The sequence below is a fragment of the Schistocerca piceifrons genome, chromosome 2, assembly GCF_021461385.2.
Source record: "Schistocerca piceifrons isolate TAMUIC-IGC-003096 chromosome 2, iqSchPice1.1, whole genome shotgun sequence".
In the NCBI taxonomy this organism is placed as follows: Eukaryota; Metazoa; Arthropoda; class Insecta; order Orthoptera; family Acrididae; genus Schistocerca; species Schistocerca piceifrons.
In genome coordinates this window covers 120,629,693-120,653,791 of record NC_060139.1, presented here as the reverse complement: position 1 = coordinate 120,653,791, position 24,099 = coordinate 120,629,693, and the positions used below count along the sequence as shown (strand labels likewise).

At 40.7% G+C, this 24,099-nt stretch overlaps 1 protein-coding gene across 5 annotated transcripts in view; it reads right to left on the bottom strand.

Moving 5' to 3' along the window:
* Positions 1-24,099, bottom strand: part of LOC124776586 (pumilio homolog 2) — a 592,179-nt gene that overhangs the window by 470,577 nt on the left and 97,503 nt on the right. Inside the window, exon 1 of one of the 5 annotated variants that reach the window (XM_047251642.1) lies at positions 13,677-13,985. The exons of the other annotated variants lie outside the window; for them this stretch is intronic. Coding sequence (XP_047107598.1) covers positions 13,677-13,736 — 60 coding nt within the window. The 5' untranslated portion in view covers positions 13,737-13,985. Of the gene's footprint in view, positions 1-13,676; positions 13,986-24,099 lie in introns of those variants that run through there. 5 annotated transcript variants of the gene reach the window in all.

Here is a 24,099-nt window from a genome sequence, read left to right as displayed (position 1 = left end):
TGCTTCACTATTTTCAGCAAATGGACGAACTTCATACCAGTCATCCACTTACTGGCACAAGGAGAGTCCTGTGGCCATACATTATTCCACCCCAAAATATGACCGAAACGCCTTGATAAGGGTGGTCGGCTTACGATACAATTGTGGTGCAAACGTTGGCCACGTTGCCTCCAAACACAAATATCAATATTGTCAGGGCGGAGACTGGTGCGGGTCTCATAAGAAAAGAGCGTTGCGGTCCACTGCTGGCTATTGCACCAGGAGTGCTTTCGTACTCATGCGACATGAGCCTCTCCCCGAACCCGGCTTAAAGGAGTAGTGAGAAGTCTTGCGGAATGTAATACCTGCTCATGGAGCTTACTTCGTATCGTTTGTGTTGACACCTTCACTCCTGTAGCTGTCTGGAACAGCAGCCGTAGACATATAGCATTGTGCTGAAGGTTTCCACTTGCTGTTATCTGCGGATATCGGTCCTGCACACCTGCTGTTTTTCTTCAGCGGCCACTTCTGCGAGAATTCTCAACTGATCCTGTCGCTAGAAACTTGTTCTAGATTCTAGAGACCTCTGGTTGTACGTTAGTGCTGTCCAAATCATACGAAAGCCACACAACTTTCCTAATGACACACTGCGTAAGTGTTGTAATGTGTACATGTGACACGGTTGCCATAGACGGCATATACTACTCCCTCACGGTAGGAACAAGGGCTGTTTCCACTAGAGTTACACTGCAAACATGTATTTACATAAAGTATTTCTGGATCACAACGTTCAATATTAAAGTATTGACAATATCCAACATTTATTTTGACGACTGGACATTCGAAGTTACGTCCTACGTGTTTAATTATGTGCTTACGAGTGTTTTGCAGAGTTTTTTCCCCATTTTATGCGCAATATTTCCACGGCCGACCCAGCCGATTTCTTCCGGTGCAACTAGTTTTGCTGTGACGTAGTCTCACTACTTGAACTCCAACCAGACTGCGCGCGCGTGTGTGTGTGTGTGTGTGTGTGTGTGTGTGTGTGTGTGTGTGTGTGAGGGGGGGGGAGGTGTCTGGTTGATTTCTAGTTAGTAGTACACATAACGGCAAAACGAGAATTAGCTGACTTCAGAAGACTGGGTTGGTCGTCGAAATACTGGCAAAAAACGTGGAAGCACGCCTTTAATGATATCCTAAAAATAAATGTAATGACATGTATTGAATTGCATTACAAAAAAAGAAAAAATGAAGTAGCACATGTAACTTACTGGCAATTAACACAATCTATTTGTCGACGGATTCTGTAATTGTTTGAGACACACATCAAAAAGAACGAAAGTCAAAATATACAGCATTAAAACCCTAATCCGAGACTTCAAAAAGCTGACTAATACAAATATGCATAGGCAAACATGTGGCAACTGAAAACGGCGGATTGATTGATTGATTGATTGATTGGGGGCAGGGGGACCAAACAGTGGAGTCATCAGTCACGAAAACGGCCAGAAACAGACATCAGGAACAAGTCCAACGCTTCAAAGACGAAACCGGGAGCACGCTGCTTTCTTCTCCGCTTGCAGCTGATCAAATGATGGTGAGTAATTTCAAATCTGTTAGAACTCTAAAAACATAAGAGGCTATTTTACTTATTAATCGTATTTTGCATCAAATGAAAGTTCACTACATGTTTAACTTCTACCACAGTAAAGTTCAAAGTGAAATATGAGCAACTAGAATCGACCCATCCAATGTACTGCATGGCTCCCTTGCAATCTGCTACTTCGTTCCTTGTAGCAACCGTTACATATTCGTTATAAACTACCTAACATCTTATCCAAAGTAAAGCGAAATTAATGATACGTCCCCTATATTGCATATACACAGAAAAATAAATCCGTTACCGAACATCTACACTGTCGACAAAGTTCTGGAAACAGCATCTACCATAAAATATCTAGGAGTAACTATCAAGAGCGACCGTAAGTGGAATAACCACACAAAGAAATCGTAGGAAAATCAGATTCCACAGAGATTAATAGGAAGAATCTTAAGAAAATTTAACTCATCCACGAAAAATGTGGCTTACAACGCGCTTCTTCGGCCGATTAGTTAGTACTGTTCATCAATTTGGGATCCATAAACAGAAGTACTGATAGAAGACACGGGATCGTTTAGACGGTGCGAGAGTGTTACGGTAAGGCTCAAAACTCTAGTGTGGCAGACGGTATAGAAGAATTGCTGTGCATCACAGAGATGTTTACTACCGAAAATTTGAGTGAGCGCCTTCCAGGAAGAGTCTGATAATATATTACTTCCAAATACATCTCGAGAAATGACAACGACGAGAAAATTCGGGAAATTAGAGCAAGTACAGAGGCTTACCTAGAATCATTCGCCCATGCACCATTCGCTAGCAGAACACGAAAGGGTGGAACGGTTAGTGGTGCCAGAGGTAACCACCGCCATAGAGTGTCAGGTGGCTTGCAGAGCACTGATGTAGTGTTTCCGTGCATGGTTGGATATAAAAGGGGTGTGAAAATCGTCAGATATTGAATGAACACTGACTGACACGCAAATGCCGCGTACTTTTGTGAGATAGCGTTATCAGCACCTGACAAGAATTTGAAAAGGACCTCACTGTGTTTTAAATATGTCAGCTAACCGAATCGTGCAATATCCAGATTTGTGCTGTACTTGGTTGACTGACTCGATGTTGCACTCCATGGGAACATAATCGTTCCCGACTAGGGAATTGCTGTCACATGCGTAGACCGCTGTTAACACCATACCACGGCTGTGTTTGAAGTGGTGCTGCGACGAGGTTCCATGCTCGGCCGATGAACAGTGCTGCACTGTGTTCAGCGACGAACCGCGTTCCCGCGCTACCCCAGATGAGCATCGTCGGCGAGTATGACGGCAACTTGGAGAGATGCCCATTCTTTCAATGTTTTGGAAGAGCACAGCAGCGTCACACTTGGTGTCACTGTGTGGGGAGCATCGGGTATGACTTAAGTTCACAGCCGGTAGTGAGAGATATATCTGATTGTGTAACTCTAAGTCACAGAAAGCCTGCATCCTGGAGAGTTACCTCTCATGCGACAGTATAGTGGTGCCGTATTTCATGAGGGTAATGCTCGTATCTCTATAAACTGCCTGCGTAACCTTCACAAGTTCTCTGTGACCAGCCAAATCCCCAACTATGCCGGATGGAACAACTGTGAGACCTGAAGGACCCCTAACTCCGTCCTAGTACCAGTATCCACGATACCACAGACCAGTTACAACGGCTGTGGCCTGGCTTGCCTCAGGACAAGACACCCTTCTCAACCGAATAGGTGCATGCATCCTGGCCAGGGGGAGGGCGGATGGGGGAACGCGCAACATCATACTGTTCTGTGGACTCATACTTAAGTTCTTTGACCACTGGATTATTTTGTAATCACTGCAGTAACACACACCTCTTCAACCCATTACGTTTCATGTCATTTCCTCCTCCCCTTCTGGGTGCTTCACTTTATTCATTCAGTGGTGCATGTAAGGCTAGTGAGAGGAATTGCCTGTAAGTTAAAACAGTAATCCCTGATACAAGTTACTCTAAATTCAGTTATCTTATTTTAAGATTAATTTATTTTTGATATTTTACAAATCTTATGCGAAATTTAACGAATCTGAACTGAAGAAAAATTTTACATTACATATGTTACCTGAAATATTACAGATTTATATGTAAATTATGGTTGGACAAAAGATCCGTTATCAATAGTTGTACAGTAATGGATTTCTTTCCCTATGCCTGCGCAACATATTACATTCATTCGCGTCTAGGGTTAACTGCCAGAGCATGCACCATACAACAATCCTCCGCAGGTCATTCTGCAAATTGATACTGTCTTCTGGCTTAGACACCTTCTTATAGACATCGGTATCATCTGCGAACAGCCTGAAAGAGTTTCCGACACTTCCTACTGTGTCAGTTATGTACAGTGTAAACAGTAACGGTCGTATCACATTTCGTCAGCATACTCCGGAAATTAAACTACACTTGTCTATTCTGTTCTGGTAAGAGCCAGGCGACTGCTACGGTCGCAGGTTCGAATCCTGCCTCGGGCATGGATGTGTGTGATGTCCTTAGGTTAGTTAGGTTTAAGTAGTTCTAAGTTCTAGGGGACTGATGACCACAGTAGTTAAGTCCCATAGTGCTCAGAGCCATTTGAACCATAAGAGCCAGGTGCTGAGTTCTGTCTGCAAGGTGGCCTTGAATCCAGCCGCAAATCTGCCCCAATACTCGGTAAGCTCGTATTTCTATATTTATTTTCCACTAAACGGCAGTTCGGAACGGTGTCAAATGCTTTCCTGAAGTCAAGGAACGCGACATCAACCTTAGAACCGTTGTTTACAGCACAACGGATCTCATGGAGAAACAGAAACAGCTGAGTTTCGAAAGATCTCTGTCTGCTATATCCATGATGATTTTTTGAGGACATTTTCGTTCTCCAAAAACGTCATAATTCTTGAGCATAAAACATGTTGCATATTTCTACAATAAACTGACGTCATCGACATAGGCTTATATTTACACACATCTGTCCTACGACACTTCTTGAAAACGGGAATGACCTGCTCTTTTATCCAGCCGCTAGAGGCCTTTCGTTACTGTAGCGATCTTTTATAAACTGCTGCTAGAAGGGCAGTGAGTTCTTTCGCATCAACCTTCTAGAATCTTAAAGGTATCTCATCTTGTCCTGATACTTTCCAATGGAAGTTGATTTTCTATTCCACAACAGGTTATCTCAATATCTGCCATTTCGGCATTCTTACGATGATTTAAAGAAAGGGGCTATTTTCCAATCTTCCACGATGAAACAATTTCGGAAGATCGAATACAGTATTTCGGGTTTCTCTATGTTTTCTCCCGTTTGGTGCCAGTATAGTCACTGAGCGAATGAGTAGAAGATTTCGAATCGCTTACTGATTTTACGTAATACTTAGGTTATTACTCAGGTCGATTGACAACATTTTATGTCCCAAATCACTGAATGGCTCCCTCAATGCTCCCCTTATGCTCATTTTTGCTTCGTTCAGTTCTTGATTGAAGCTAAGTTCTAGTTTCTCTTGAATCTGTGATGCTTTTTTTTCTTTTATAACATAGCGGTTTTCTAACTCTGCTATTAAAACAGTGGGTCTTTCCCATCTATTAAGACCTTGCTTGGGACATTTTTGGGTAAGGCATACAGATTAAAGCTTTTCAAATTTATTTTTTTCATTTTTGCTCCAAGTCTCCTCCTCGGCGTTGAATATTTGATGCTAACGGTACAACTCAAGTACTCTGCAATTTGTATCCTTTCCTGAGGAACAATATTTTACTACCTTACTTAACAATCCTTGTAAAACCTGTAGTTGCTATCACCGCCTTATAATCACTGATACCTTCCTCTACAATAACTGATTCTGTATCTTCTGAACTGTGTGTCGTAAAACTATATAATTTTGTAGGTACATTCAGCATCATATGTGGATACTGTCAAGCTACACGTGTCGCAAATAGAGTAGCACGGAAGCAATAAATGAAATGACGCCATGCGTGATGACAGTTTTACTGCATGAACAACGAAAATGTAGTAATCATAAACGGTTTCCCTTTCATCATTTTGTGGGGGTTGTCCACAAGGAAAAGTTTCGTAAGGTTTGAAATTATGTGTAAAGTTTGTTGCAAGTCACCAAGTGCTCTTGTTCTCAAATAGTGGGTTGGGTTGTTCGGGGGACGAGACCAAACAGCGAGGTGATCGGTCTCATTGGATTAGGGAAGGAAGTCGGCCCTGCCCTTTCAGAGGAACCATCCCGGCATTTGCCTAGAGCGATTTAGGGAAATCAAGGAAAGCCTAAATCAGTAAGTTCCCAATGAAAACCCCCAAAAAATCCGTCAAGTAGTCTTGGAGGTTAGTGTGTTCAAAGACAGACAGAAATGCCAGTTTTACGGATTTATTTGATATTAGTAAAGATATTCTACACGTTATCTCTGAAGCGCTCTACCACTACAGTTCCTGACCCAGGCGGTCTATAAAAGCATCCCATTACAATTTTTGACCGACCGTTCTCATGCTTAAGTTCACCCAGATTAATTCACATTCTGAATGCGTGATAACATCGTTAGATATTACTGAATTCTTTAGCGCAATAAAAATGCCGTCACTAATCTGTCCTTTCGATAAATATTCCAGCCTAAACTTCCCATTTCGTTGCTAATCACTAACGGTTTAAACTAACTTCCTGTACCTAATACTATCTGGGCATTGTAACCTTCAACAGGCGATGCCAAGTCTGGGATCTTCCCATGGATGATCCTGCACTTTTACTAATATCATATTACACTTTTCTATATTCGATCTGCGAGGACGAGAATTCTCTGAGAACAATGTGGGTGGCATAACTTCAATTTTGGCAGGCAATTCGTATCTGATATCATGGGTAAGGGAGGTGGTTCTCTAACATAAAAAAAACATGTGCACCACGGGAAGGAAGGTTCTCTAACACAAAAACCCCGTATGTGCAAGCCACACGTACTCCGCTATCCTTACAGCCGCTTCACGCACGTAGTGCACGCCTCACCTATAAGGGGAATCCTACCATTCTGTACGCGATAGCGGAGGTCGAGAAATACGCATCCGGTACCTTCGCAGAGTCATCTAAGCCTCTGGTTTAAACCTTCCAATCTGCTCTAAATAAGTGGACCGGATCGACCATGGGTACGATGCTACAATAGTCTGCTTAGAATGCATCCCACGTGCGATGCTAGTTGTCTTCACCACATCAGCCATACGCCGACAGGAACTAAGGATAGCCCCAGGACCCAAGCAGCAATCGTCATTCGTACCGACATGTGCCACTATTTGCAAGCGGTTGCACCCAGTGCGCTCCACAGCCGCAGCCAGGGCCCCCTGGCGAGACCTCATGGCAAACACAACGGGTATCCACTGGCATTCTTTCTCTGAGAGGCGCTCCATTACCCGCCTAACGCTGCAGCTCCCACGACTAGCACAGCAGCCCTCTGCACCTGTCCCAACTGGGCGTGAAAATCGGCCGCTGGTCCAACAGGTGCTATTCAGTTTTACAGTAAACTGAAGTCATAACGGAGCGCATTTTGCAGAGCAGAAGTCAGTCCACCGTACGCTGACCAAGTAACGGTCACATTCACGAACTTAACCATCACACCGTAAGTTTTAAACAACCAATTAACTATTACGGCAACTTTTGTCAGCGGAAATTCACTACTTGCCACTGTCCACGCAAAACCAGATTTATACTACACGCCGTGGCTGATGGAAGCGACCATAAAGGCATTCCCATTGACGGTAGCTCTCGTCAGCCGCCGCGCCGAGTGTGAACTTCGTTTCCGCAGATAGGCACTAGCACGCTAGATATTTGCTGCACAGTAATGGAGTATTGTGCCATAAAATTTATTGCCTAATACCGGTCTTAATAGTTTGCGCAATAAGTTTAAGATTGCATCACTTTAAAAACACTGATGCTTGTTCAATACATTTTATTGTGCAAGTCTGGCATTGCGCACGTATGTCAATTACTCGTATCATCATCATCATCATCATCCAGTTTGATCACTGTGATGTGGCTTTTGATTTGGTGTGTAACATGATGTCCCTGCAGGTACTTCCATTCCTGCCCATCTTGAGCTTCCTGTTGCCGCTTCACTCGGGCAGCCTTTCTCTAGTCTCAGTACCATCTGTCTTGCGGTCTTCCCCGAGGCCTTTTCTGGTGAACTGCTTTACAGTCTGACACTTGTCTCGATCACCTACCATTTTTTTCTTCGGGCGACATGACCAGCCCCCTGGCACTTTCCAGTATTCACTCTTGTCATCATTACGTCAATAACATTTATTTTCCGCCTGATGTTAACTGCTTTATTTGTCTTCTTTGTATAGCTTAACAAAAATCTTTCCATTCCTCTTTGGGTTACTATTAGTTTTCTAACAATAAGTTCATTTAATGTCCACATCTTACAGCTGTAAAGTATTAGTGTCAGTAAATACTGATCAAAACTTATCTCCAGGTCAGCCGACATCTTAGACTTCAAAACTGAAGAATACCTTTCACGAACTTGTAAGCGTAACTTAATACATCGAAATATTTCTGGTTTAGGTCTCCTTCCATATTTACACATTGCCCCACATAGAAATATTCGGTGACCCTTGCAGATGTGTATTTTCAACAGATGTAATCCCCTCCAGTGCACATTCATCACGCTCTTGGTTATATCATAGTTCATTTTTAGACCAACTCCAGAGCAGACTAACGCAAATTCGCTAACCAATATTTGAAGTTGTTCTATACTGTTTTCAAACAGAACAATATCAACAGCAAATCTCATTATTAACATCTTTCTCAGAATTTAATTCTGGAGACAGTCACCTTGTTTTACATCTTGTTCAGTGGGAAATGCATTGGTTTCTTCAAAAACACAAACGCTGTAGAGGTTTTGTATACATTATATAAGACTGTAATATAGCCCCATTCTAAGTTTCAGGTAGTGAGGATACAATCAACTGTGCTAAATCTTTTCAGAACGCAGCTTGCCTAGTGGGTTGGGCAAGATCAAGTGAAGTGCTTAATCTGTTAATCAAAATTCTAGTAAAACCTTTGCACATTATTGACAAAACGCTTATAGGGCGATAGTTCTTTAATTCAATACTATCTTTGTTATGTATTACGATTATTTTAGTTTATTCCAAACTCTTGGTATTTTTCCACCGAAGTAACAACTTTTAAATATTTTAGCTAAATGCTTTATAGATTCCTCATTCATCAGTTTTAAAATATCGACAGGTCATCACTAACTAGTGTAGCACCTTTTTCAATCATGACTTCAGGGGAATATTTCTGGGGTTTAGGAAACTGAAGCATCCAATTCGTCTAGGATTAAGGTATCACTGACTTTAGTGCATAGGTTACTATAAAACGCAAAATATTGTAATATTTCTTTCTTTTCTGTAATTACGGTCTGATCTGGGTCTAAAGCTCATTCTTTCCAATCATAAGCTTCTGCTTGGTCATCTTCAAACTAGATTTATTTTCAAACTGGCTTTTAGCATATCTTCTTCATACTTCTCTGTGTCTTCTTACAAACTCTTTCCTTGCCCAGTTCTAGATACTGTATCTTTGTTTCTACTTTCATTTTTCTTTTCTTGTCCACCAACTCATCGCTTTGTCGGCTTCTTTGGTTCGTTTTGAGATTCCTGGCGCAATCTAGAAAGATTCTATTACTCACAACGAATTTCCGCAATGAACTGAAGAAAGTAAACTATAAAACTTAAATTTATCCACTGCTTCCGAGACTATTACTTTCGTAAAAAATAATAACAAAAACCTGCCTTCAATCACAAATCACGATCTTTTTCAATTCACAGTAATAGATCAGAATGTGGACTGGAAGACGTATATGAAAACACCATTTGGTACTCTGAAGACATGAAGTTCGTGACATAAGAAAACGCCATATGCCTTGTTCACAAAATCAGAAGAAAGTAAGTATCATGGTGTCATGACTTTAAGCAGAAACGTTTATTGTCCAACGACGCAATACGTTTAACTTTCTTTCATATGTTACTGCAGCACGCGCAAGATCATGTAAGCTTACAACCTGCGTAACTGTTTTGTTTGCAAATGTTACTGCAGTAAAGAAATAAATAGAAAGAAGCTCATGTACACTATTAATTATAGGCCAAAGTTCACTCGTTTAATTTGTAATCCATGCTGCCATGAAAGAGTCCATGGTTACCTGAAATATTCACAGGTAGCTTTTCGGACTTTGTTCGCCCGTTCCGTACAACTTTTACTTATGTTTGCAAAGCAGGTAACTCAACACAATACATGAAAGTTCCACAACGCCGAGCGAGATCGCTATGAAGCTAGAGTTCTAACTGAAGCGTCCCGGCAATAAGTATTGCTCAATAATAATTGTGCCTACTTGGTCGCGCCCTTCTGCACATATTGTGTAAATATTGGAAGCCTGACGGTCGTTAATGATATGCTTCCGTTTGAATTAACAGTTTGCTTTATGATGATTAAGCGATGTGACGAACAAAAGGGATAAAGAATCTGAAACAAACATAAAATCTACTCCACCCTTCGCTCGACTTTTCTACGAGCACATTCCAAATCTGTACTACAATGACGACTTGCGGAGGAGGCATTAATGTTTGACGTCCTGACGACAACGAGGTCTTTAGGGACGGAGCACAAGGGTAGGATGGGGAAGGAAATCGCCCGTGCCCTTTCAAAGGAACCTTCCCGACATTTTCCAGAAGCGATTTAGGGAAATCACGGAACACCTACATCGGGGTGGCCGGACGCGGGTTTGACCCGTCGTCCTGCGGAATGCGAGTCCAGTGCCCTCAGCACTGCGCCACATCGTGCGGTGACGACCTGTGATTGGTTTCAGTACATGGCACATGTATTCCAAAGCTTGGAAACCAAAAAATTCTTGTGAGAAAATACACAATTCATTCATCATGCGCAATATGACTAGTTAGCACAAAATATTCATTTTTGAACACACGCGGTCAAGGCGTTTCTGACTTTATTTAACGCATTGTGGTGTCCATACCAAATAAGGAAATGCTGCCAGATTCTAAAGACCGTGCCTTCGCATCCTTTCACATGAAATTTATGCATATGTTTACTACTGTGGTTGCAAGAACTAACACGATATGAATTTTGTATCAATGACATGAAACCTAGGAGTCAAACGTATAGAGACGAGGAAAACCACATAAAATAAACAGATTTCAGAAATTCTTTAGGCTAGCTAACGAGCATTACATGATCGCTACCGTTAGAACTTTGCCTGCGTAGTGCGTAATGTTTTGCAATGTGAAACGCTTCCGGCTTGCATCAAGTGCATTTCTTCGCCATGGCGGGCAAAAAATTTGAAATTTTTATATACGTAGGCCCTAATGTATTTCGCTTCCATTTGAAAATGCTGACAGTGTACTCCACGGAATATGCTCGGTAGAACAGAAATCCACACATTAAAGTAGTTTAGTATCTCACCACCAGTTCGCTAGACTTTTTGGCCACTGTGACAATGTAGCTTAACTAATTTTAACGTTTTTACATGGAAGCTTTTATATCATACTTCCCAAGATGGGATCTGGAGAGCAATATAGTTGACAGCGAGTTCTAACAGGAAAACCAGATGCAGCACTGCACAGAGAAACCTATGGAGGCTGACATTGGATCGGCAGAGGTATGAAAATAATTACTGCTCGTCTTTCCCTCTCGGATACAGAGCTCCCCAAATTGTGGTCAACAGTTATTACAAAACCCCGCGACATATCCAACTGTATTTTGACCAGCTCTTCGCTCAGTAGCACAGATGTCATAACCAATGTTTATAAAAACTCAGTTTCGCGTTTAATACCTTTACACTGAACCTGGGGTTATATTGTTGGGCAAAATCCGAACTATTACTTAAGTTTCTCCTCTATTAAGATACGAGGGCAGGTCATAATGAATCATTTGGCGAACACATACATCCACACAAAGAGAAGAGGAAATGAATTTAAAGAACCATGTACGGGGGGCAACGTAAATAAAACAATGCAAATTTCATTTTCTAAATGGAGCACCATATTTTCAGGTCATCTTGCAAAAGATACAACGGCCCACCTCTGAATTATTCCGCTACACTGTTCTTAATGACAGTGTGCCTGCAAAACCTGCACAGATTTATTGTAAGATATCTAGCATTTTAGAGTGAAATTTGCCGTCACACGTAGCAAAATTAGAATGAGTCGCCGGTTTGGTAGCCGTAATCTCCCTATCCTATGCCTGTCAGCGAAGAAGTTGGTTTCCGATCGACAAATAAATATTTGACAGAGATGATTAACAAATGTTAAGCTTGTTTCTGAGTGTATGGAACAGAAGTAGCCATTTGTGTCGTGGACACACTATTTACATGTTCTTTCGCAAAGTTCACTATGACGTTTAAGATTCAGTTCACGATCTACCAAGTAGCACCAGTATCAGACCACTACCGTTAGCGGACAAGAAAATATTGGTACATATCTATTGTCTCCAAGTTTGACCGGTGCAGATCATCATTCAGTTATTGCATCACTGTAAGTTCAAAAGTTTTCTTACGGAAGATACACCACATCCATACTGACTACAGCATTCTTACCATAGCAAGTAACATTGGATGTGCAATCCTAAGTAAAATGGTCTGTAATATATGGTTTTCAGATACTCTGCAGTACTTCCTCCACTCTTCGTAACAATAATACTCAGTTTTCATCATATGAGAGGTGTTGTGCACTTACTCAGAAAGACTGCAGTCGTGTGTATCGCAACGAAACACCTCAAACCAAAATACAGCATCCATCTATAATTATCATTATGATGCTCAATGTTAGCTTTTTCAAATGCAGTCAAACATAAACGACTGACAAAAGGAAAAGCGGATGGCCCAAGATTTAGTCCACACAAATGATTTAAGGCAATCTTAACGCTGGAAAGCAAAAAAAATAAATAAAAAAATTACAAACTTCACATGTTTCGTCTACTGCCTAATTAACGCTGACTGATGAGTGCAATGAGTAATTAAATTTACCGAGTTAGCACTCAGCTTATATTTTCGAATTTCGGAGCCTGCCTGTCGATCAACAAATTATTTATCGGATCACTGTAGTCCATTGAACATTTCATTTCTGGCACCGTGGAGGCCAACAGTTACGTGATCGCCAAGCAATCAAAGCATAAGCTAGTTCTCTACACTAACCTGATCATAAACCAAAGCGTAAGAAATTTAAGAACTACTCAAAGTTAAGAATACTATAATAAAATTGGTTAATTCCCCACAGAAAGAAAATAAACAACGCATATAGGGCTCGGAACGAAGGAAAACACACACACACACACACACACACACACACACACACACACACACACACAAAGCAGACAGACAGAGAGAGAGAGAGAGAGAGAGAGAGACTGTTCACTTCTTTGCTGCACTGTTATCCAGGAAAATCGGAGGCCCAACTCCTTTAAAATGTCACAAGGAACTAACTGCGCCCTTGAACGAATTCTGAACATCGTAAGACAACGTGCGGTATTATCTTTCACAGCGCTGTTATCAACAGACTCGTCAGGCAGTTGTAAACACGTGCTCGGGGCTGCATACGCGCGCAAAATCAAAATATTCCGTATTTCCGGCAGATGTTTCCATAGCTATTTTATTACAGCTGGATTCATTCCTCATATACTGTGAACTACTATCAGCGACGTCATGTTAGTAAGAAGCTTATGTTGCTATACATAAACAGCAACCTTTAAAATCAATTTCCGCCACCTACGTTCTTCCATGAACGGTGCAAACAACGCATTCATGCCAAAATTAGTTTCAGAATCTTTTAAGCAACTCAATTTATCGCTCCTTTGATCTACATATTTAGTTAAATCCGACACCCTTCTGACGCAAATATTCCAACGCTTACTTTAATAAGCAACAAACACGGTTCGGCAAATTAAATTGGAGTAGCATATTCTTGTGCCAATAACACAAAGCAAGTTTCTTAGTTTGGATATCGTTAGTCCGCCATAGCCACAACTTGTTGCTCTCAGGTCGCCAGATCGATAACTTCGCTCCGCTCATAATACACAATATCAACGTGCCACTAACTTACCATATCTGGTCCCATATCTTTCATATCCCGATATATCAGCAATCTTGATGCCGGTATCATCCAAGAAAAAAGATGTATTCCACAGACGCACGATGTTGGAAAACCAGAAAACGCAGCACAAAATTCTCACTTAGTTGCTTCTTTCCCAAACTCCGTCCACAGCAGCCGTAAAATGTTATTAAATGCAAAGGTGTACGCACTAACACAAACACACGAAGAAGATAAAAACTATTTACAATACACTCCGACTCTCCGTAACCTAGCGTCTCCTCACTCCATTGTTTTACATCCACGCGCTTTCCGGACAACTGAAACTCCTACTGCAGCGACTCGGACAAAGAACCAACGCCGAGACCCGGACGAGTTCATCACTCTCCCGCGAGGGGGACATGAGGCGCGCAGGTCTACCAACTTTGCTACTGTGTCTACTACAGCGTCAATACGCGATTTAGTAACATTTGTCTACAAACTGAAATGCCTGCTGCAAGATTCAATCTGATGACGATGACGACATTTAATAACATACAGTATATCAAATACTTTAATACTTTTGATGACAGTCATGTTTTCTAGGTGTACCCCACCCCCAACTCTTCTTACCTCTTTCGAACGCGAATCACACACGAGCACGCGCGGTTGCTGGTACTTCTGGCACATTTAGTGTTGAATTTTCCGACAAAATGTGTACCTCGACTCACCCGAATTGATTGCGCCTCACTTACAGCTCATACCTAACAGCCAAAAATCACAGTACCTTCCCCTCTCTCCGCGACAGTGCTCTCTTCCAGCGCATACAAATTGGTTTGAAGTTTAACGTCACAAATAGACATAGTGATCAGATTTCGAATGATTCGTAGTTAATTGCCAATTACTTTCCCTAATATTTTTACGGGTTCTCTGTACAGAGAGAGCGCGCGTGAACACAAAATTTATATATAAGCAGATTCATATTAATCCAAACTGTGTCCTAACTGCGTAACAGACAGAAACTGAAAAGCGACGCCGTTCCATAAATTTAAAGCACCATCATGACGTTTTTTACATCACCACGTTTCCTGGTTGTAACATGTCAGAAAAAACAAATGGCTCTGAGCACTATGGGACTTAACATACGAGGTCATCAGTCCCCTAGAATTTAGAACTACTTAAACCTAACTAACATAAGGACATCACACACATCCATGCCCGAGGCAGGATCCGAACCTGCGACCGTAGCAGTCGCGCCGTTCCGGACTGAAGCGCCTAGAACAGCTCGTCCACAGCGGCCGTCTCAGAAAGAACAGACAATGCAGCACAGATAATAATAAATCTGTATTGGATATGTCTGCATATGTTACTACGAAAAATGATCTCCCCTTTCTTACACAGATAATTATCCTTCCATGCGCTTATCCGTAACTATACGATAACACAAACTTTCATAGATGCTAACGACGAGGAAATGTATTTATTTCAGATAAGAAGACTAGTTCGGAAACGACTTAGTCGAAAGTTACGAAGACAAACGTGTCTTGTGGTGACCCTGCCAGCGGAATACGAGAATCTACGAATTATTCTTTGAAAGATGTAATATATTAATTTATAATGTACCTGGCTACAGTACCATATGGTAGGATAACACGCCCAACATGTCGGTTTTCATTATGAGTGCGTGAAAGAAACTCTTAACAGACGCAAATGGCGTAATCTGTACACTGACATGGTCAGTCGTGACATAAAGGTCTTAGAAACTGCGAACTCTGTTCTTAGTCAAATGGCGATGCAGCCTGTCACGGAATTAGCTTGTTCAACTGATCTTACCCCGCTTGATTTCTTCTCGTGGGATTACGCAGAACATCTCCTGTATGACACAGCTGTCAAAGGTTTAACAGTATTTCCAGAGGGGGAAAAACAAAATTCTCGCTGCTTGTAACATTGTTCGAACATGGCAAACGAAATTTGTATTATCATCATGCGGATGCATTAGTGGGCTAATAACAATTGAAAACGCGAAGTACTAATAAAGTCATCTATAATAACATGCATATGCGTGTAAGCTCGGAGTGAAGGTGATATGAGGTGATGCTGGTACAGTAATTGTATTGCTATGAGCGAGCAGGGAAAGCATTACCGAAGACAATACCGGTGTGCTTGAACAGACGTAGCCGTTTCATGGGGCGATAAAAGAACATTTACAAAATTACACAAAGATTTTGAGACAATTCGAATACGTATACAAGTATTTTCCATTTCCCGGCGTTGGGTAAGACAATACACACAAGCGCATTCTTGAAAATACGTCCACATGTTGATTTGGATGAGGGTATAATTCATGTCACTAACATCAACCGCCAACTGATCCCCAATTCGCTGGTAGGGAATAGTTCTTTGAGCGTGTCCGAGATTCATAACACATTTTTATAAAAAATAACGTCTTTCCAGCTTCATTCGTGTGTGTGTGTGTGTGTGTGTGTGTGTGTGTGTGTGTGTGTGTGTGTGTGTGGCAAGATCTTATGGGACCAAACTGCTGAGGTCATCGGTCCCTAAGCTTACACACAACTTAAACTAACTTACACTACGGACGACAACACACACACACACACACACACACACACACACACACACACACACAGAGTGAGGACTCTAATCTCCGAGGGAGGGACCCGCCCATTCATGTTTTTCTTCCAATTATTAACACTACGTGTCTCGACAGTATGCTGCTATCATTAAGTGCCTAACTGTTATTGATACATAAGGGTCATTCCATGAAAAGTGGCTTCCCGTCCCTTTGTTTAATGACAATTCAATACAGCTTACATCATCCAATCTTCGTCGTGTATTGTTCATATTCATCCCCCATTTTTTTAAATTATTATTTTAATATTAGTACTTTTCGTCAACTGTACAAACATTACGTCCGCAACAATGGAATTAACCATAGTTGTTAATTACGAAGTACATTTCATGGCATATAATTTTATGAAAAATCATGGTGCCGTGTCTCTTCTTGCCCTGTGTGTGCCACAGACTGTATTATTCCCACTACGTGGGCACGAGATAGTGTTCTGAAAGTATCATTTCGTGCTTCTCGAGAATCTATAATTAACAACTGATGTGTATAGAACAGTTACGCTCTTGATGGTATCAGCATGCTGCCGCAACGTGCCAATAATTATAGGAAAAGAAAAGATGAATGGAATTTCTGAACAGAGTCAAAAACTACAACCAATAATTCCACTAAACCTGGACAATTTAAATTCCTACCAAATCAAAACATGAAAGATTTAGCATAAGGTATTGCAACGAAGACAGTGGTCGACTCTGAATAATATTCAGTACTAGGTGAACACAACAAAATAAATGAATTTACATCTACATCGATACTCTGCAAATTACACTTAAGTGCTGCAGAGGCACCATCTCAATAATGTTCTATTATTCCAATCTTTAACAGCGCGCAGAAAAAACGAGCAACTATATCTTTCCGTGCGAGCTCTGATTTCCCTTATTTTATTACGATTATCGTTTCTTCCTATGTCGGCCCCCAACTAAATATTTTCCCATCGGAGGGGAAAGTTGATGAATGAAATTTCTTGAGAAGATCCTGCCGCAACGAAAAACGCCTTGTTTAAACTATATCCACCACAAATCCTGTATCATGTCAGTGACACTCTCTCTCCTATTTCGCAATAATACAAAACATGCTGCTCTTCTTTGAACTTACTGGATGTACTCCGTTAATGATATCTGGTAAGGTTCAAATGGCTCTGAGCACTACGCGACTTAACTTCTGAGGTCATCAGTCGCCTAGAACATAGAACTAATTAAACCTAACTAACCTAAGGACATCACACACATCCATGCCCGAGGCAGGATTCGAACCTGCGACCGTAGCGGTCGCTCGGCTCCAGACTAGCGCCTAGAACCGCACGGGCACTCCGGCCGGCTATCTGGTAAGGATCCCAGACCGCGCAGCAGTACTCCAAAAGAGGACGGACAAGCGTTGTGTACGGCGTCTCTTTGGTAGATCTGTTACTTTTCTAAGTGTTCTGTCAATAAAACACAGTCTTTGGTTTGCCTTTCCAACAACATTTTCTGCGTGTTCTTTCCAACTTACGTTGTGCGTTAGTGTAATTCTTCGGTATTTAGCTGAAGTTACGGCCTCCAGATTTGACTGATTTATCGTGTAACCGGAGTTTGACGGATTTCTTTTAGCACCCACGTGGATGACTTCACACTTTTCATTATTTAGGGTCAATTGCCAATTTCCGCACCATACAGATACCTTTCCTAAATCGTTTTGCAATTTGCTTTGTTCTTCTGATGACTTTACTAGACGATAAACGACAACATCATCTGCAAACAACCAAAGACGGCTGCTCACATTGTCTCCTAAACCGTTTGTGGAGATAAGAAACAGCAGAAGGCCTATAACATTACCTCGGGGAACGCCAGAAATCACTTGTGCTTTATTCTATGATTTTACCGCCAATTACTACGAACAGTGGCCTCTGACACGAAATCACGAATCCAGTCGCAGAATTGAGACGATATTCCATGTGCACGCAATTTCACTACAAGTCGCTTGTGTGGTACATTTATCAAAAGCCTTCTGAAAATCTAGAACTACGGAATCAATTTGAAATTCCTTGTTAATAGCACTAAATAATTCGTGTGAGTAAAGAGATAGTTGTGTTACACGAGAATGATGTTTTCTAAATCAGTGTTGACTGTGTGTCAATAGACCGTTTTCTTCGAGGTAATTCATAATGTTCAAACACAAAATACGTTCCAAAATCCCGCTGCATATCGACGTTAATGATATGGACCTGTAATTTAGTGAATTACTCCTACTACCTTTCTTGAATATTGGTGTGACCCGTACAACTTTCCAGTCTTTTGAGTACAGATCTTTCGTCGAGCGAGCGGTTATATATGATTGTGAAGTATACTCCGAGTGGAACCTAATTGGTGTACAGCCTCGACCAGAATACTTGCTTTATCAAGTGATTTAAGTTGATTCACTATTTCGAGGATATCTATTTCTAAGTTACTCCTGTTGGTAGCTGTTCTTGATTTGATTTCTGGAATATTTACTTCATCTTCTTTAGTGAAGGAATTTCGGAAAAATGTGTTTAGTAACTCTGCTTCAGCAGCACTGTCATTGACGGTATTTTATTGCTGTCGTGCAAAGAAGGCACTGATTTTATCTTGTCGTTAGCATATTTTACATACGACCAGAATCTCTTTGGATTTTCTGCCAAGTTTAGAGACAACGTTTCGTCATACAAACTATTATAAGCATCTCGCATTAAGACCATTTATTTTGTTTGTTTTGTTTTAGGGCGCAAAAACAACTATGGCCATACGCGCCCAATTGAAGACAGTGGTGAATTTCGAGTTTCTATAAAAGATCGCCAATCCTGGAGACTTTGCGTTCGTTTACCTTTGGCGTGCTTTTTTCTTTGTTTCTGCAACAATGTTCTGACCAGTTTTGGGTGCCAAGGGGATCAGCTCCGTCGTTCGTTAATTTATTTGGTATAAATCTCTCAACTGCTGTCGATATAATTTCTTTGGATTGAAGCCACATTTGGTCTACACTTACATTGTTAATATGGAAGGAGCGGAGATTAACAAGCAATTGCATTTCTCAGTCGTGAAAAGAATTTTTATGCCGTAGTTCATATACATCTCAGCAAGTTCTCTTGAAGCGAAAACATGTTTGCTGTAAAAGAATAAACGGTTCTCAAAATTCATCAAATAATCACTGGGTAAAAATCAGTAAAGGGTCATGAGAGAGAAATGCAATAAAAATTAACACATGAAACAATAGATGGTCTAATTTTATCCTCCTTTCCAGTTTTTCTATACTTTTCCCAAACATTCGAACTTCTTACACTCTACTGCCCGATTCGTTCGCTTCAGCCTAATTCGTCTTCCACAGAAAGGAATCCGAACGGTAGCCTAGTACTTCCCGAACTTTTCGCAAAGAAGGTGGTCACCATGAGAATAGTTTAGAAGCGTGCCGGTCCTTCCGAAACCTCATGTATGTTTTTTCCGCTTTTTGTTTGTGGATGGGATACTGACCCTGCAGTCTAGAAAGGCTATTCACGACTCAGCACATTACTGATAATGCTGCTGTCGAAATTAAAGCGATTTCGTATAGGGAAGTCTACTATTTACGAATACAAAAAAGCAATTATGAGTCTTACAGATAATAAATGGCTCACAGGACTGTTCAAACTTCGCAACATATAACGTTCTTCTCAATGGTTCGGACTATTTGGTCGTAATAAGCAACTGGCGGACTCGGGAGATGTTCACAAACAGCGTTAACCATTCTGTAATACAGACCTGGCATACTGTCATATGTGAACCTAGTAACTGTCTTGTAAGTTAAATTATTGTACCGTATTTTTCACCCTATTGTCACAGAAATGGTACCCAAATAGTGTGCTATCGTATATTCCAAAAGTTACTGAAGTTAGAGATACTGATGGTACTTCATGTCCATAGTTACTTAGAAAGAGCTAATCGTCTCTGATTTCACAGTAAAACAGTCAAGGGAAAGCATCGGAGTTGCCTCTTTGGCAAAGACGTTCCAAGGTGACCAAGTTGGCCGTCACCAGCGAAGGTCATTGGCTTCCAAAGGCGCCGAGTGTTCAGGCTAGCCAACTACAACAAGCGATGGACGTGTAGCCACGAGATGCATTAAACACACAAAGACGTCATAATGTTCATGAAGTAAATGTCATATTATCCCGAACTGTCACGTGTATTCTACTATTTACCTTGAAAAATTACTTAAGGGGGAAATGTGAACGCAATATTTTTTTTTTTTTACAATCTGCGTCACAACTGGTTTCACCGTTGGAAATGTGTGTTCATGGCAACCTAAGGAAGGCTCCTCCAACTAATTAGTTGTAATAATTTCATTCGTTTTTTAAACCTAATTTGTGTGCAGCACAAAAACAGGCGTTATACTGATTAGTAGGATTTATTATTACGTACAGTGGACTAATTGCGTTCAGGAAACAGCAACCATCAGCTTTAATACACACATTTTTCATTTTAAATGCATGATTTTGGCAGCTGACAGTCTTAAGAATGACAAATGGCGATAGAATAATTCATATGGCTAAAATTAATGCCACTCTATACACACTGACAGTAAAGCCTGTGTTTTACCTAAAAATGCACGTATTTTGACGTAGTCCATTTTTAAGTTATTACTAATTTTCCAATGTACCATCCTCAAAATGTTGTTCTGGGAATTATGTAAACTATTCATCTATGACTGCTTTGGTCTCTCCATTTCTATATCCATACTGTGCACACCATTGTGAAGTGTGATGGCAGAGGATACTTCCCATTGTACCAATTATATCAAACGCCTCTGCGAGTGCTATAATCAGCCTAACCTTGTCTGTCTGATCCCAACAGGGGCAACATGTAGAGGGTTGTATATTCCTAGAATCACCACTTAAAGGTGGTTCTTCAAATTTGTAAGTTGGTCTTCTTGGGACAGTTTTCCTCTATTTGCTAGTGTCCATCATTTCAGTTTTTGCAAGAACCCCATGTTGCTTCCCACAAGGCAAAAAAACCAGTCATCAATTGTGCTGCCCTTTTCTCTGTACATTCAAATAGTCCCATTTGGTACAGGCTGACACTTTGAGCAACATTCTAAGATGAGTCGCACAAGTATTTTGTAAGCAATCTTATTTGTAGACTGCCTGATTTCCCTTTTATTCTATCAGTTAACTGATGTCTGCTACCTACTTCACCTACAACTTAGCCCAGTGATTGCTCCTTCTTGTATTCCTACAAATTATTATATTCAGTTGTTTGTATGAATTGACAGATTACAATTATGACTCACTGTTATTGTAGTGATAGGGTTCTATGTTTTTTTTATTCATTTTGTGAAACACAAAATCTTACATTGCTGGACATATAAACTAAGTTGCCTGTCTTTGAACACTTTGAAATCTCACTTTTATCTGTACAGCCTTTTCTCAGACACTACTTCACTACAGATATTTACATACCTGTAAAAAAAGTCTGATGTAACCAGTAACATTATCTGCAATGGTCTCAACATGCTTCATTGGTGCATACCTTAAGTTACTTCTACATCAGTCAATGATTTGACATTAAGTGTAAGTAGCTGCACCCTCTCTACCAAGAAATCCTAAATCCAGTCAGAAATTTCACTTGATATGTCATACTTTTAATAGTAAGCATTGGTGTGGTACTGAGTCCAATGCTTTTTGGAAGTCAAGAAATACTACATCTACTTGTCTGCCTTGATCCATAGATTTCAGGATGTTGTCTGAGAGAACTGCGAGTTGGGTTTCACATGACTGATGTTTTTCATAATCCATTTTTGTTGGCATGGATGTTATGTTTGATAGCCCTCATTAAATTTGAGCTCAAAATATGTTCCAAGGTTCTACAACAAATGGATGTCAAGGATATAGGGCAAGTGTGACTTAAGTTTCTTCAAACTAGCAGGCACGGTTATTTATTAGATGTCTGTATGGGATATTATGATTAGTAGAGTGGTTAACTCAGCCACAAATGTAGTCTACAATCTGGTAAGGATTCCTTCATGCCCTGAAGCTTTGATCAATTTTAGTATTTCTGCTTTTTCTTGAAATTGCTGACACTAGTATCTATTTCATGGTCTCTGCAGTGGTATGAGAATTAAATTGGGCCAATTTTTGTTTCTAAATGAACAACAGAAAACTGAGTACAGCATTTCTGATTTTGTCTTGCTACTGTCAATTTAAAGTCCTGTCTCATTCATGTGTGTTTGGACACTAAGTTAGGTACCGCTAATAGCCTATACATTAATCAGAATTTCTATGAGTTCCATGAGAGCTCTTTTGATAATATCCTGCTACAGCAGTCATTAAATGGTTCACACATTGCCCTCTCAACAGCCAAATGCATTTTGTTCACAGAAAGTTTTTTAACCACAAACTTCTTTGTATGTGAGAACAGGTTGGCGTCAAGAGATGCTATTAATGAATTGTCTGTCACAGAATTTGACATGTTTCCCCACTGAAAAGAACCATTCTTTACGCTGACACAATGATTATTCCTCTGTCAGTGCCTCTTTCGTTGTATTTTTCCATTCAGTTTAGGTAGAAGACTTCGATGGTATTCAATTTGCTCTTTTTATGGCAATACAAAGAGTCCCTTTTGCATTTCTAATAACCCTTATCATATTGTTTCTGACAGATGAGCTTTCATTTTATATAAGGTTAGCAATTTCTGCCAACTGCTTTGATAGCTGTTTCGTGGCTTTATGTTGTGGACTCACATACCAAACACAGAAACATATCAGCACACAAAGTAAAATGAATTCTTTTTATCGTGGATGCAACATTACTAAATTGGTTGGTTGTTTGGAAGGGGGGGAAGGGGGGGTGGAGAGTTCGGGACTAAACATCGAGGTCATCAGCTTCTCGATCAGGTATAGTTTATCTGTAGTTAGTAATGTCAGCCAGAAATCTGACTGAATTGTGACAGGCATTGAAAGCAATATCAATACAAGAGTTGGGAAATAATTTAAAGAGATGAAAGTATATGGGTTTTGCCAATTTTTAGGATACATAGCAGACACATTCTCCCTCAGGGCACATATCTGTCAAGAGACAAACAATCAGGTCAGTATGTGGGTGAGTGCAGTCATTGGAGGTGATGGTTTAGCTTGCAGTTGGGAGGGGGAGGGAAATAGCAGATGGGTTCCCTCCCCCATACTTAACAGTCACAGTGTTAAAAACAGGAATAGAATCCACTCAATTGGAGGAAGCATAAAAACCTGTTCAACAAAACCTTACAGTCTTGCTTTGATCAGAGCACTGTTTGAAGGGGCACTCCTAAAAACGTAAAGGGTGGTGTGACAGAAAGAAAGAGAACTGCATCTAAAAGTAATTAAAACAGAGTAAAAGAGGGATGAACATGATGGGTGGCGGAGAAGGTAGGGTGAGAATCCTCCAGCCTCAGCATGCAGCAGGTGACAACCTAACCCAACCATAACCCCCCTTGCCTGAATTAGTTTGTTAGTTTGAAACGTTATATTTGAGAATAAAACCACTTTCTTAGAGGAAACTAAGAGCCAGTTCAACTGGCCAAAAACCACCTGACAATATTAGATACAAACAATCAGGAGACCACGTTCATTACACACAATAAAACCATGAGTTAATCTGGTATGACCGATGCAGAGCTGTCGTAAGGTAGTGGATTCCTTCTGGAAGGAATGGAAGAAGCAGAGCTACACGGCCCTAGTCACTATGATAGTGAAGGGTTTATTAGAGGGGTCAAGTCATCTTTTGTATCCAAATATCTGTCAGTTCATTCCCTGGGAAATCCGTATGTCTCGGGCATCAGAAAGAGCGCGTATAGCAGAGAAAAGATTGTGAAAAGCAGGTAT